The 16,395-nt window shown below is 31.0% G+C and overlaps 3 protein-coding genes across 9 annotated transcripts in view; 2 read left to right on the top strand and 1 right to left on the bottom strand.

Annotated features, from left to right (window-relative positions):
• Sgf11 (SAGA associated factor 11kDa) overlaps positions 1-16,395 on the top strand; it is a 229,512-nt gene that overhangs the window by 134,357 nt on the left and 78,760 nt on the right. The window lies entirely within an intron of this gene.
• LOC145323733 (interleukin enhancer-binding factor 3-like) overlaps positions 1-16,395 on the top strand; it is a 200,880-nt gene that overhangs the window by 134,358 nt on the left and 50,127 nt on the right. The window lies entirely within an intron of this gene.
• Positions 5,432-16,395, bottom strand: part of LOC145323729 (cyclic AMP-responsive element-binding protein-like) — a 26,589-nt gene continuing 15,625 nt past the window's right edge. Inside the window, exons 4-10 of the mRNA XM_080166217.1 lie at positions 12,550-12,608; positions 12,084-12,162; positions 9,907-10,029; positions 9,405-9,450; positions 7,440-7,529; positions 6,465-6,535; positions 5,432-5,493 (exon numbers count right to left, since the gene is read on the bottom strand). Coding sequence (XP_080022343.1) covers positions 5,480-5,493; positions 6,465-6,535; positions 7,440-7,529; positions 9,405-9,450; positions 9,907-10,029; positions 12,084-12,162; positions 12,550-12,608 — 482 coding nt within the window. The 3' untranslated portion in view covers positions 5,432-5,479. The remainder of the gene's footprint in view (positions 5,494-6,464; positions 6,536-7,439; positions 7,530-9,404; positions 9,451-9,906; positions 10,030-12,083; positions 12,163-12,549; positions 12,609-16,395) is intronic.

The raw sequence follows: 16,395 nt of genomic DNA, 5'->3' as shown, positions 1-16,395 counted from the left end.
TTATATCTTGCAAAAAATGAGCTTGTTTTGAATAAACGAAAAAGCTATCGAGTAGCGATTATAAAGTTGATACGCTTTCTAAATCGTACCTAACTACCACATGAATCATCTTATTTAGTTTGAAATCGATAGGCCATATTTGACATGCCAAAATTAACGATAAGAGCTATCCGTTACTGAAGGACGGACGGAGTGACATAATGATGATACACAAAATTACCAATTCTGTAAATTACAATTCAACAATGAACTTAATGAAACAACCAATCAAAATTCAAAAAAAAAGAACCCAAATTTTTTGAGGAAACGAATAAGAAAACGCTATAATAGACATCACAATATCCCCTCGCTGGTTAAAAATTTTCAAATGTCCACAGCTTTCATTTGTTCTTTTTTAAACCTTTCTTTTTAAGCTGTTTGTAAAAAAATTAAAATATAAATCCTTTCTATGGATAATTTATCTTTTTGTAAAGATAAGAATTGAAAATATATGTTAGTAAACAAAAATATAAATAGTTATTTCTCGCATCGTATTATAAACGGATTTCCGCGGATATAAAATGTACAATTATAAGATTAAAACCAGTTTTTTTAGCCCCGAGATGCCGAAGACATAAAACTCCAACATTTTTACATTTCCTCTTTGGTTAGGTTTTTTTTTGTCTTTCTAATCATGGATAAACAAACGGACAAATTAAGTTATAGAGTAGATGTTCAGTTGTCTTCTACCTTCATTCTTTTTTTCTTTAAAATACTGTACACACTATCTTGTCGTACGTTAAGTTGGCTCGTAGAGAAGTTTCGCTACTCAAGAAAAAGAAGAAAAAAACAAAACAAACTACATCTATATATTTCACGGCCAGAATTTACAACATTGCTGAACATCATTTTTATTTGTTTTAGAAATATACATTTTTTTCTATTCTAGTAGCGCAGCTACTCTACTAGAAAATGAGATGTCTGTAAGTCCATCTGTCTTTAAGTGGTTTAAAGTTTATTTAGAAAGGTAGCTGTGTCTAGTGCCCTAGGAAAATGGGGATAGATGTCACAGCTTTTGGCCTACCTATTTCATTGACGTCATAGTAGAAGGAAAGAGAAAGGGAAGAAAGAAAGAAACTCCCTAGAAAAGGGATGGGGTATAGGGCATTTGCTGACGTCAATAAAATATAGGTAAGCCAAAAGCAGTAACATCTATCCCCATTTTACTGGGGCACTATAGACAGCTACCTTAGAAGTGTATAGGTGACATTTTTAAAAAGACAGAAGTTATTATGTATGTACACATTATTACTGTACCTCACTTTACTGTCACTCCTTATATGAATATAGTTAGCTTGTTATTACTGCGTACTAATGGAGATAATCCTCCTTGTTTATATATATAAATATATATTGACTAATATCATTTATATACAAATTTCACATTAATTTTAGGCCACAAACACAGAGTCTTCAAAAAATATCATTTTCCATTGACTTTAGGGGTGAAAATTTAAAACAAAAATATTTTATCAAATTAATGAATTTTAACGTAGTGCCGTCATTTGTAGGTCTACAAGGGGGTAGGACAATGGCGATAAATTAATCTTATACCCAATTATTAGAAATAAAAGAAACGTAAAAAAAGTTGATTGGGAAAATAAAGGGATGTAGATTAGATTAAGCGCCATAATTTCCTTCCTCCTAAAAATGATAAAATATTTTACTAAACAAAATTAACAAATGCTTTTCTATTAATAATATTATATGTAAATGTCTTTTTTTTTAATTTTCTAAAATTTTAAAGAAAATTAGTTTCATACACTGCACTGTAAAGATTATTTTTTAATTTTAATTTACAATTTTTTACATAAATTAATATCTATCCCTTTAAATGATGCTACCAGCTGGACTGACTAAATATGCTTAATGTAAGCTTCCTATAGGTCACTTAAGAGCTTTGTACAGATCCAGAGAGATAAAGTTACTGGAAAATGTTTTCAGGTTGGCTTCGAAACAGAATTATATCCGTTGTATTTAAGTTGGTCCAAAGCCATACCAACAATGTATAACCAAGTATCGTACTGTTTTATAAACAATTGTCCACGATAATTAAAATAAAAATAATAAAATTAAGACCTTTGGCCCCTAAAGATTTACAAAAGGGTTTTAATCTTATAATTTTTCATTTTGATATCCGCGGAAAGCTGTCTATAATACGATTTGATAAATAACTATTATGTTGTCAAAATTAGAAAAGGAATAAGCTGTAGATAAGAGTTTCTAGTAGTAAAAATAAAAGTAAAATGTCAGAATTATGTAAACCAATACAAACAATATTAAAATTTTAAAGAATTGTAAAATAATTTTATACAGTGTACTATTATATTCTCTACTTATAAATTTTTAACCTATAAAATGTAGAATTATAAAACATCTAAATATCAAGAATATACCTATAGATATTACACATATAAATATAAATTATATATTGGTTTTTGAGCCCATCGTTCTGGTTGTTATTACACAAATATATTTTGAAATTAAACATTGATAAAGTGAAGTCAGTTGAATTTTAATTGCCGAATGTGTACACAGTTTCCTCGGTGTTTCCTTATCATATCTCGATATTTACTACTAGCTAAAAAAGCTTCAAACTTTAAAAAAATCAAAATTTGAAAAAATTTGTTAAATGTATAAATAGTTTTTACATTCAAATTTAGATTTTTTTTGAAGTTTGGAGTTTTTTAGCTAGTAGTAAATATTGAGATAGGGTGAGGCTACACCGAGGAAACTGTGTACACATTTGGCAATTCAAATTCAACTGACCTTAAGTGAAGGGTATACACCAGTAATATTAGGATAGGTAAATGGAAGATTATTTAAAATCTACTTTAACGGCTTACATGGTACCAATGGATATAGAATATACGTGGATATTATGACAGGTGGAAAATTGTCGTCAATTTAGATTGCTAACTTGGACATCATTTATTGGTAAGTTCGTTCTTTAAGTGGCAGGGGAGGGGATTGGGTAAAGGGGGAGGATCAGAGTACATGATAATCTAGTGATTAAATAATAATTAATTCATTAAGGTGCCATTTTTTACATTTGTAGCTTAATAATAATCTGCTTATTTACTAAATCCATTGTAAATTAGGTTTTTATAAAAGATGGTTTTATAAAAAAAAGGCCAAATTATCATAAAAAAGAAATTTCTTTTTTTTATGAACATCTTTTACAAAAATAAAATTTTTAAAAAATGAAAATAACATTTAACAATAAATTATTAAAAGATGATATGATCATAGTTTTTTAACTCTGTTTCTAGATAAAAAATATTCTCTTTATAAAAAAGATATTTTAAGATTACAGTAATTAATTCCCTATAATTGGTTTGTGAATTTAAGGACATTTCAACTTAAAGCAAGAAATATAATTTCAGGCATTGCTTTGAAACCGATTAAACCGTTACTTAGCCATACTGAAAAATAATGTATCCAATCGTATTACAGACAATAAAAAAAATCATTTATAATCATTTTAGTTTTATTAGCTTGTGTCCCCTTTGTGATAACAAAACTGGAATTAATTCTATAATTTTTATTTTACTGTCCGCGGAAACCTGTCTATAATACGATGCAATTAATAATCAATTTATATTGAAAAAGTAATCTTGAAATATCAATCTTAAAAAAAAAGTATCTAAAATGTTTTAATAATAATTATTTCTAAAACAAAGTATCTCTAAATTTGTGCAACTAAAACTGATATGACTAGTAAGAAGTATTTTTTTCTTCACATTTTTAATTTTTTATCATATATTGTATCACATAGGTTTGAGGTGAATAGAACAGTTATTTCTTATATTTTACTTATTTCTTATGTTTTAATTATTATTGAACAAAATCTTTTTAAATAAGTTCAATTAATAGAAATAACAAAAGATATTTTATTTTCTAGTTCTTATTATGATTTATATTAAATAACCTTTTGTAATGTACTTATCTTTAGACAAAATAATAACTTATATTGGCATCTTGTAAATATTTGATAATGCCTTTTTACTTTTCAAATAAACTTTTTTTATAATAAAAATAACATGAAATGAAACAATATTTAACAATGACAAAGTTTTTAATTTGATGATGTTAAATTTAAATTTTTTGGTTACATTAAGATGAAACAAATAGGATCAAGTCAGAAAAATGAATAAAGTTCTTTAAAAATCTAATATCTAAAAGATACTAGATCTAATAATTTAGAAGCACAGTGAGGATGCTGTGAGTATTGGTTTAAAAAATATGACGTAACAAAAAAAATTAGCCAATGAGAGTCCACTACGCATGCCGCCATTGGTCAATAACGGCCTCTCATTGGCTAATTTTTTTTGTTACGTCATATTTTTTAAACCAATACTCACAGCATCCACAGTGAGAAAAATGCGCAAAAAAATATTTTGTACTATAAATGATTCTGCCCCTCGTAATATTTCAAACTTTGTTTTACCATTCGAAAGCTTAATTGAATCTTAATTGGGTTGTACAAAGAGACAGTGTTTAAACCTTCCGCTAATTATTTTAATCTTCAAAGGGGCTAATTTTGTTTTTCATATTAATTTATAGTTCATCGTTCAAGTACTTTAGGATTCTTAGCACTTTTATTCGTTCTAATGATGGTCAAAAGTAGATTATTGGGCTAAAGTTATATAAAAAAAGAACTTCAATCGTCATTCAGACTTGATCCAACATTTAATATTTTTAACACCAAAAAAAGTATTAAAATTGACATGAAAAATAGTAAAATTTAAACATTAATAACAACACAGAGTAATTAAATTGAGACATCTTAAAGTTGCGCCAAAAAATATGACGTCATACAATAAAGTTGACCAATGAGAGGCCAGTATTCACTGTAATTGACCAATGGAAATTTTAATCTTGCCTTTCATTGGTTATTTTATCGTATGACGTCATTTTTTAGTGCCATTTAACGCTGTCTCATTAAGATTCTATTTATCATTTTAGTATTAATATTAATTTTTATTGATCTACTAAAAAAGTCCGTTTTCAATCTAAATGCAAGAAATTTATAATGTGCAACTTTTTAAAAATTTACTATTATATCATTATTATGTTCCTAAAAAGTTAAGAAAATATATTTCTTCTTTAAAAATTCTGATTTGTCTTAAGCATTTTTTCACAGTTAGTTTCTTTTAGACTATTTAAATTTGTGTTTGAGGTTAAAAATATTTTAAAACAGATTTTGTAATATTTTGATATATTTTTAAACATTGTGGTTACAGAAAAAAAAACATAAATATATATATTCAGTAAATTAAACTGATAACAATTAATATTGATTTAATCAATTCTTAAAATTTGTTTTCTTGATATATTTTTTGTATTTTAACTACACTTTTAGTGAGCATATTGTTTTTATTTTGTGTAGGTATGTTATTTGTGTCTTTTTTTCAAAGGTGTTCATCTCGTCTGATTATCACATCTTACCTCCTAAAATGTTTTTATTGATTATTCTTAATATAAAGCAGGAATAAGGTATAGGAACCTAGTAATAGTGTCTGACTGATTATGACGTAAGAAAAAAAATTAGCCAATGAGAGGTCATTATTGACTAATGGTAAAATTTATAGTGGCCTCTCATTGGCTATTTTTTTTCTTACGTCATAATCAGTCAGACACTATTACGAGGTTCAAGGTATAGTCAACAAGCAAATAAATCTAAAATAATGTTTGGGGAGCATATGAGAAATATTTTTTCGAAATAATTCAGTTGTTGGTTACAGCTGGTAAGAAAGAATATTTTTAAACAAGGTAGATGCATTTTTAAAAAGACAATTTCATAATTTTTTAAAAAATTACATTAGTTTGAACAGATATTAAAGGACCTCTATACTAGTAAGAAAACTGACTTTAATTTTTTATTAACGGATTTTAAAGCTTTAAAACAATGATTGCTGAGAATTAATAAATAAACATTATTAAAATTTGTATTAAAATAAGAGAATAGAGGAGGGAGGGGTGAAATAACTGAATGTCCACACCCTTTGGACCCTGTGTCTACTTTCAATTGGGTCTCTGAATATCAGCTAATAGCGTCGGAAATATTAACACAACCAAGTTGCTACATAAAAATGCAGAAAGCTATTTGCTAGCAGACAAAAAAGGTCCTCACTACTAGATCTAGGTAGTTATATATGTAATAGGCAGTTTGAACTCAGCATGGCATTTGATAAGAAAATCATGGAGGGAAGTGAATATAATTTGCTTATGGGCATTTTTTTTCTATTACAAAAAGTGATTTTTAGGAGTGCTACGAGTTTTTTTTAATTCTTTAATTCAAAACCAATAGTTTGCTATATAAACACTTGCAAATATAACGCTTAGGTGCATATTTGAAAGACTGACCAACTCCTTATAATAATTGTAGAAATGATTTGGTACATAAAAGAAGTAATATTAACCTGCGTATAATTCTTTTAAATTTTTAAGTTCCTCTATGAGCGCTTTGTTCTGATTCTCTAACACAGCAACTCTAAAATAAATATAATTGAGAAAAGAAAATTTAATTGACAGAATAACTTTCATATTGGTAATATCTTTCTTGCTTGATGACGATTTTTTTGGATGGAAATAATAGTAAAAAGCAATAACTAGTATATTTCTATCCATTAAAAATCGCTGGCCAAATGCGCTGGATACTTTTTACAGAAGTTTAGTTTTTATATTACAATTATATTGTGACGCACTAAAACTGTAAAAACAAAAAAGAGCAAAAACTATATGAAAGATCTTAAAATAATTTAATATACCATTTGTAGGTAACGTTGTTTTAAGTAAAGAAAAGTATTTTTATGGTAATGAATTTTCAAAGCAGACGTACCATGGTCATAGAGTACCTTTAAATTTAAGTACATACATCGTTATCATACTACCGATATTTTGCTATTGCTACGCTACTTTTATTAAGCACTAATTTTAGACAGTTTGAACTATTTGAAGCACTTGATATATATTATGAAGGTCAGTAAATCAGTGAGGGTAGGGATATTGGGCTGTTTATTACACTAGTCCCCAGTCTCATAATAAAGTTTTCTTATTCGTAGGCTTAGAAATCTTTGGGACTTATTTACATCATGTAACCAACCTGTTTTCCAAGCACTATAAAAAATAAAGTCCTACAATACAAATGACCTATGATTAGCCAATAAACAAACTAAATTACCAATGGCAGGGCAATGTACATTATAATTGACCAATGGTAAGCCAGTATACATTTTAATTGACCAATGACAGGCCAGTATACATTTTAATTGACCAATGGTAGGCCAGCATACATTTTAATTGACAAATGGTAGGCCAGCAATAGCATACATTTTAATTAACCAATGGTAGGCCAGTATACATTTTTATTGACCAATAGTAGGCCAGTAACCAACCTGTTTTCCAAGCACTTGATGTATTCTTTTTTCTTTCGTCTGCACTCCCGTGCAGCTTCTCGATTCTTTAATAAGCGGATTTCTCTTTTCCTAAAGAAAAATTAACATGTGGTTATAAAAAAAATTAGGAAATAGTCCCTTTCGTAACACCGGCCCATAAGGAGCGATTCGTCGGATTTTTAAAATGGCTTTTAATAGGTTATTTTAAGTTAGGTTAGGTTACATTGGGTTAGGTGGATGCCCCACAGGGTTAGAGCCCCCCGCAGGAGAAAAGCTACTGTGAAAACTACGAAGAATCGCCCCATAAGGTGCGATGTTACGAAAGGGACTATACCCAAAAATTGTTCTTAAAAGCACAGTATATCTAGCGGCAACGCCTCTAGAGGCACTTGAGGAAAGTGGGGGGGGTTGAAGTCAAATTTTCATTTTAGTATTTAAAAGAAAGAGTAAAAACAAATTAATTAATTTTAGAGATGTTTTCTCCTCCTTTAAAACAGTTACACACCTTCATATGGCCTATATGAAGCTTTAATGTAAACGAGAACCATATCGATAGAGCAGTTATTGAGATCTTAAGCTACAGACATGCAAACCGACATCTTGATACTTCATCAAAGCTAATATTTGGAAGTTCGATCTATAAGTTTATTTTTGTTACTATTTAAAATTCCTTTTGTTTATTTTGGCCATTGCAGGGTTCTCCATTTAAGGTACAGGAATGGTTTTAAGCTATTCTTTGCCCATTCTTTGATCATAGGGTTTTATAGCTCCTTGATTTATGTTTTTTTTTTTTACAAATGGACTTGATAAAAAGAAGTTATAAGATTGAAAAAAGTTTTGACATATCTTTTTAAATATAAAAGTCAGGATTAAGAATAGATTAATTCTGTTTTTTTTCTAATGTAATTAAAAATTATGAAAGTATTATATTTATATCTTAAATTGCATATAGTTATAATTTTTACTTAAAACTTTAAATGGTATTAAGGCACTTTTTAAAAGCGAAGCTTTTCTATAATTAGGGTCGGTCCGTACGTCCGTCCGAGATAGATAGCTTTTATTCGATAATTTAGGCATGTTAGAATTGTCCTATTGATTTCAAACTTTGCATGATGATTCCTGTAGTAGTTAGGTACGATTTAGAAAGCAACTCTATAATCATTACCAGAATGTCCGTACGTCCATTTTAAACATGTTGATTTTTCTAATTTTTTAACAGCAAATTTTTATGTGATCTAATTATCCGTTTGATCTGATTTTTGGTATATTGATTCCTGGGACAACAAAGAACAATATTTTAAGCGAAGCAACTTTATAATCAAATCCTAAAAATGTAAGTATGTCCATAAACTCAATAAACATTATCCTGTATCAAGAAGTTTTTCAACAAATTTACTTACAATTTTGCTTCGACTCTTATACTTTTATATTCTGATAATTCAGTTTAGACACTATACAAGTGTTAATGTTCGTTTGTCCTACCGTTTCAGTGCTTCGCTTTTATGGATGTTGTCATCATTGTTAGTATAAGTATTTTATCAGCTGCTCTTCTCTATACTAGCGGTGATGCCCCCTAGAAGCCAGTAGGGGCACCTAAGGTTTGAGGGGGAAATGTCGAACACCACCCAATTGTCAATTTGAGTTTTAAAAAGAAAAAGTTAAGAAATATTTTTTTTTTGGGGGGGGGTCATTTTTTATATGGAGGGTGGAGAAACCCTCCCACAAAATGTCGAACGCCACCCAATTGTCAATTTGAGTTTTAAAAAGAAAAAGTAAAGTAATATTTTTATTTGGGGGAGGGGGTATTTTTTATATGGAGGGTGGAGAAATCCTCCCCCAAACCTTTCCTGGACTTTTAAGAAGCTTCACTGCAAAGGACGACCATATCGATTCAGTGGTTAGCGAAATCCTTCGGTACACACTACACCCACAGATCCTGTTACTTTATTATAATTATTTACTTACCTAGTACTTTCGTCAACATTACCGCCAATATTACCATAATATCCACCTACAAAAGAATAAAATCTTAGAATTTTCAGAAATTAAATTAAGAAGTTGCGCCCCTAGCCACTAGATGCTACGATGAAAAGAGAATGCTTATTAACCTAAAAGAAACAACTGACCAAAATCAAATTAAAAAGACTTCAAAGCTTCCATAAAAATTATAATCCTAACCATAAGTTGTAAGTGTGTGTAAGGGGGTGTAAACTCTTCCCTTAAAAATGATATTTGGAAGGCCTGCCTTCCTATTTTTGAATCCCTTAAAAAATACATCCCTCCTGACAATAAAACAAACTATTTAACGCCTTTGTAATTAATTCAAAGAAAAAAAAAACCAATAAACATTTAATTATTTGATAGTTTAAATGAAATATCAAAGTACACCAAAATATCAAATCTCAAAATTTTAGAAAGGTTAGGATAGATTTATAAACAAGTTTGTAGGTTGTCCTAACTGTCCTACCTCCATTTTCTGAATTGTGCGTGGAATACTGTTGAAGTTGTGAGGGGGGTCCGTGGAGGGACATGTGCCCCTCCACCCCAGGCACAGAGCCAGAGTGACCTAGCAGTGAACCAGTAGGTACAACTGAAAAAAAAGAATTGTCGGATGATGAAAAGAAAACGAAGTTACAATAGAAAAGCTACTGTGTAAATACGACTTCACCCTTAAATAAGATACTAGCGACTACGACCCTAGCTAGAGGCCTCTTGGTGCACTTGAGGTAGGGGGAAGTCGCCCCCTCCCCCCATCTATTTGAAATTTTAGTTAAATAAAAAAAATAAAGGAGTTATTTTTTATAGGGACGCTTTCACTTGGTAGGTTTGTGGTACCATTCCCCAATTTAGTTATAAATCCTTCCATGAGCTACACTGTAAAGGAGAACTTTATCGGTTCATCGGTTAGCATAATATCCATTAGGAGCGAAGAATAAACGGACAGAAGGATGGACCTTTCGAATTATAGAGTAACTTCGCTACTAAAAATATATATTTAGTAAGCTTGATGATAAATAGAAATGGTGTAAAGGAAAAAAATTAGATATAGTTAAATGAAAGAATAAAAGATATACAATATAAAAACATTAATGTTTAATTAATTAATTTGTATGTTTTCAAATGCTCAATGAAAGAATATCAAATGAGTTTTGTATCTGAAAAGGTTTTTTAATTTCAATAATAAAATGTACAAATAACCTATTCAAATATTTTATTATAAAATTAAATAAATACTAGCGTAGAAACAAAAATGGTTTAAATAAAATAAATTTAAATCTTTATATTGTTTCTAAGAAAGCTTAAACTCAAGGGAAATTTTATTTCTTTTTGTATAAGATATATTTCTTTAATTTGAGATAATTTCATTTCTAAAAATAAAAATAAAAACAAGGAAAATAAGTGGGGGGGGGGAATATTTTATCGTTTGTTTGTTCATTACTTTAGGTTAGGTTGTATTGGGTAAAGGGTATCCCCGCAGGGTTACGCATAGGAGAAAAATTCTCCAAAATAACGGAGGAGGGTGGGTTTTCAGTTCTCGACAGGCACTATATGTGAAAGCATCTATAGGATGAATATAAAGGTATAGAGAGGCATGTAGAGAAAAGAGCAAGATAGCAAGATATGTAGATACCTCTAAGTGAAGGGTGTAAATGTGAGAAATAAGATCAATATGGTCAAAAAGGATAGATAGAAAGATAGCAAGACATCTAGATACCTCTAAGTGAAGGGTGTAAACTTAAGATAGAAAAAGGATAGATAGTAAGTTGGCAAGACATCTAGGTACCTCTAAGTGAAGGGTGTAAATGTGAGGAATTAGATCAATATGATCAAAAAGGATATATATAAAGATAGCAAGACATCTAGATACCTCTCAGTGAAGGGTGTAAATGTGAAGAATAAGATCAATATGGTCAAAAAGGATAGATAAAAAGATAGCAAGACATCTAGATACCTCTAAGTGAAGGGTTTAAATGTGAGGAATTAGATCAATATGATCAAAAAGGATAGATAGAAAGATAGCAAGACATCTAGATACCTCTCAGTGAAGGGTGTAAATGTGAAGAATAAGATCAATATGGTCAAAAGGGATAGATAAAAAGATAGCAAGACATCGAGGTACCTCTAAGTGAAGGGTGTAAATTTGAGGAATAAGATCAATAAAGTAGGCAAGATCATAGATAGTCATATAGACAGATAGCAAGACATCTAGATACCTCTAAGTGAAGGGTGTAAATGTAGGGAATAAGATCAATATTGTCAAAAAGGATAGATAGACAGATAGCAAGACATCTAGGTACCTCTCAGTGAAGGGTGTAAATGTGAGGAATAAGATCAATATGGTCAAAAAGGATAGATAGACAGATAGCAAGACATCTAGATACCTCTTAGTGAAGGGTGTAAATTTGAGGAATAAGATCAATAACGTAGGCAAGATCATAGATAGTCATATAGACAGATAGCAAGACATCTAGGTACCTCTAAGTGAAGGGTGTAAATGTGAGAAATAATATCAATATGGTCAAAAAGGATAGATAAAAAGATAGCAAGACAATTAGATACCTCTTAGTGAAGGGTGTAAATGTGAGGAATAAGATCAATATGGTCAAAAAGGATAGATAGAAAGATAGCAAGACATCTAGGTACCTCTAAGTGATGGGTGTAAATGTGAGGAATAAGATCTGTCATCTCCACCTAGTCTGTCTTCCAAAGAACTCATCCGTTCCTGTAATTTAAAAATATAATTAATAGAATTATTTCATTTTATTTTTCGTGAAAACAACATAAAGTAAAAAAATCTTGTAATGTGCACAAAAAAATAAAGGAGGAGGAATTTGGTTCGTCCCATTTTGCACCCCTACCCCCCCCCCCCTACCCTTATAAAAAAAAAGAAAGAAAGAAAAAGTGGAACTACCCATACCCCCTTTTGTAAATGTTTTCCTTTTCCAAAACAAAGAATACTAAGATCTTTTTTTACGGCATTATTCCTACTTGAGTCGCGCATCTGACACGCCACCAGAAGGAACCATATGAAACGTCTTTAATTAAAAATCATTATGCTGTGTTGGGGCCAAGAATCGAACCCACGCCACAATGGCTGATAAAATCCTACCTCTCCTCCTGTGAGCTCGTCACTGTTTCCAGATTCATTCCCCTCCTGATCTCTGTCCTCTGAATAAAACAAACAAAATTCATTTTGGTGCTTTCACCTAAAGAGCTTGTAGAGCACTGTCCCACCCTCTTATTTTTAGATAACTTGAAAGTATCCTTTCCCCCCCCTCGAAAGGATCATTTTTTAGTTGTCCATATGTTTATGTGTGTACCTGGATATCCATATGTTTTTAAAAACATATCCATACCATCCGGTTGCATTTTGTCTTTGAAAAAATTAGAATACTAAAAAATTGTAAATATAAAAAATGTTCGTTTATCCCTATAATTTGTTTAGCTCACAGAAAAATTGAGCTATGATTTTTTTGGATTTTGTCATTCTTGTTTATCTATTTTTAGTTTTTATTTTCCAGTATGGCTTGGAAACCGATTTATATCCGCTGGATTAGAACCGGTACTCTCCCATACTGAAAAATCATGTTTAGCATCGTATTACAGTCAATTTTCTACGAATATTAAACCAGTTTTGTTAGCCCTGGTTTTAATCTTATTTTTTTATTTTAATATCCGCGGAAAGCTGTCTATATTACGATGCGACAAATAACTATTATTTGCTTCTAATATAAATATAAAATCACTTGTTGACAATTGACTAAAAACTAATCTTAGTCTTATTCTTTTTATTAAACATATATTATCATTTATGTTTATGTATTCCAACAAAATTTTTATCCTTTCATTTTTATATGATTATCTAGAGAATCCAGAACATCATCAGCGTGTAATGGGATGCGATACTCTAACACCCAAGGGTATTAGGTTAAGTAACATCCATCAGACAACCAACCCTTTGATTGTAAAACCTTTGTCTGAGTATTTCTAACTGTGCATGGCAATGAGTTGCGCCTGTTTATGGGCCAAGGCATTCCCCCTATTTATATGAAAAGTTTTGAGGTTTAATATTCATATTTCGTTTGTAAAATAAAGATTTTGATTTTTTTTAACTTCAAAATTTTGTTACATTGAATAAATCCTTTTTTTTATTTATTAATAATAAGATTTTATTGATTTTTCTAACAAATTTATCTGTCCACTTGTTCTAAACGTAAGGGCGTATCTATGGGGTGGATGGGGTCTAACAAATTATATTTGAGGGTTGAAATCATGGAGGGAGGGGACAATGGACTGTTAATTTGTTGACCTAAAATTTTTGGTACATTTAATGAATCTTGATTGGTTGATACAAACTAGCAGTGTCCAAACTTTTCCACCAATGCTTTCAATCTACAGAAGTAGTAATTTTATGAATGTACAGCAATTTATCCATTTTTGAAAATGATCCAATGAAAATAATTCAATCTATGCCCCACTTTTCCAAAACGTATTACAATTATTTTTGTCATCATTCATTGCGAGCACATACTCTATAACTCATGCTGTTCTATTGTTTGTACGTACTTACAATTTGATTATTAAATGATTATCAACCCCAACCATCAAAATCCTACATGTTATCAGAGAGGGAGGGGACACTTTTATGTAAATCATACAGAGCTGGATCTTTAAATCGTTTAGTGGTGCGCTGAATCGGGGAGATCCAGTTCGGCGCACCTAGATATTATTAGATTTCAATCTTTAAATCAAAATGGAATAGGCGAATCAGCGCGCCCAGAGGCGCGGTACTGGCGCGGCAATGGCACTCAACAAGTGACATTGCCGCTCCAAACCGGGGTGAACTGGATCGCCCCGATTCAGCGCACCACTAAACCATTTAAAGATCCAGCTCAGGTACCAAAGTTAAACATTTTCTCATTTGTTGGATGAAAACTTTGAGCACTTGTCAACAAATAATTATAGTCTACAGAAGAGGTAATTAGTAGGGTTGGGCCGGATACAATGTTCGATATCCGGCAATATACCGGATATCCGGCCGGATAACCAGATATCCGGCCTAAAAAATCAGCCGGATATCATGTAACCGGATAGTTTTAATATCCGGTATCCGGCCGGATATTGAAAATGGCCGGATATCCGGCCGGATAACCGGCCAAACCGGATATCCGGCCCAACCCTAGTAATTAGGGATTTACATCAATTTATCGTCCACTGTCTTATCCCTTCAGATCCCTGCAGGTACCCAAAGATTTTAATCCAACAAATGAGAAAATGTGTAATTTTGGGGTTTCTGAATAATTTTTATTCTGATATCTCCTCCCTCCAAAATAAAAAGTCGGAATAAGTTTTGGAAAAGATTAACTTATGTCCTTTAATAAAATGCTCATATATATTATTTATATGATACAAAATTGTTTATTTTTTTACATTAAATATATTTTCCTACTTATGGACATATTTGTCCTTGTTAATATTCATTATCATATCTAAAAAGCCACATCTTATTTTTGTTGACGTCATATCACTTACTTTAATACGTCATTTCTAGATGACGTTTACACAGTGTGTTCGAGGGTGCTTTGACTTTTGTGTTAAAACCTAAATTGGGACATAGTGCATTTCATTACCCTAGGTTAGGTAACTTCATTTTACTTTTCAATAAAATCTAAAATGCAGCCGTTTTTGAGAAAATTAGATTTGAAAATTTCAAGTTCAATTTTCATTCCCTAGGAGTTACCGCATAATCATGACAAGAAAAGCAAAGATTATTTATTTAAAATTTTGAACAAGTCTGCTTTTATAAAGTTCTTCATAAAACCACTTCTGAAGTGAGTTGATACATGGCCATTTTATCAGTTGCTTTGTTAAGGTCATGGAAATTCGGCCTTAAATAAATCATATATAGAGAGGTTTTATGAAAAACTTTATAAAAGCCAATTTGTTCCAAATTTTAAATAATTAATCTTTTCTTGTCATGATTATGCGGTAACTCCTAGGGGATGAAAATTGGACATTAAAAGTTATAGCAGGGGTAATGCCTTGGCCCAAAACTGAAGCTAGTAATTACCATGCACAGTTAGGACTTTCAGACAAAGGCCGTGCAATCAAAGAGTTGGTTGTCTGTTACCCTAATTAATAACCTGGGTGATTGAACGCGTTACACTGCAATTCACAGGCAGAGTTTATTCAAGGTGGCGTGGAGATGACTTGTACCAAATAGGTCATCATCACTATAAGAGGATAAGATAATGAAGGATAAATTGATATGAAGCCCCCCCCCCCCCCCTACCCATTGGAATTATCGCGTTTGAAGATTAATATTATTGGTGAAAAAGTTTGAACACCGTCGGCTCTTACAAACTAATCGAGATTTCATAATATACCCCCCAAAGTGTTTAAGGTAACAAACTTTGGGTACTTTTATATTGCTTATTTGGTTGATTCATACTTTTCAACCAATAATTTTAATCTAAGGGGTAATGTAATCATCTCTATTACAGATGTACTTTTATTTATTGTCCATTGTCTTAACCCTTCAAGGTCCTTCTACGAAAGTAACAGGATGTCTGTATCAGTCTGTCTATACCGAATAATATAGCTAACCACTGAACCGATATGGTTCTTCTTTACAGTGCAGTGTAGCTTCTCATAAGTCCTGGAAAGATTTATAACTATTTCGGGAGAGAGTACCACCACCCTCCTAAAAAACATTGTGACATTGTCTATAGAAAAAAAATATCCTCCCCCCCCCCACCCCAAAAAAATCAAATTTAAAACTAAAACTTCAATGAGGGGGGGGGGGGGGACTTTCCACTTCCTCCCATCTCAAGTAGCTATTAGTAATATATGAATTAGATGCAATATACATTACAAAACTTCACTAAATCAATTTGAAATAAAAAATTTTAACTTTCATTAAAACATTAGATTTTTAAAAATCTAAACTGATAAA

The sequence above is a fragment of the Acartia tonsa genome, chromosome 7, assembly GCF_053477335.1.
Source record: "Acartia tonsa isolate MP-2025a chromosome 7, ASM5347733v1, whole genome shotgun sequence".
NCBI lineage: Eukaryota > Metazoa > Arthropoda > Copepoda > Calanoida > Acartiidae > Acartia > Acartia tonsa.
This window is presented reverse-complemented; position numbering and strand designations above follow the sequence as displayed.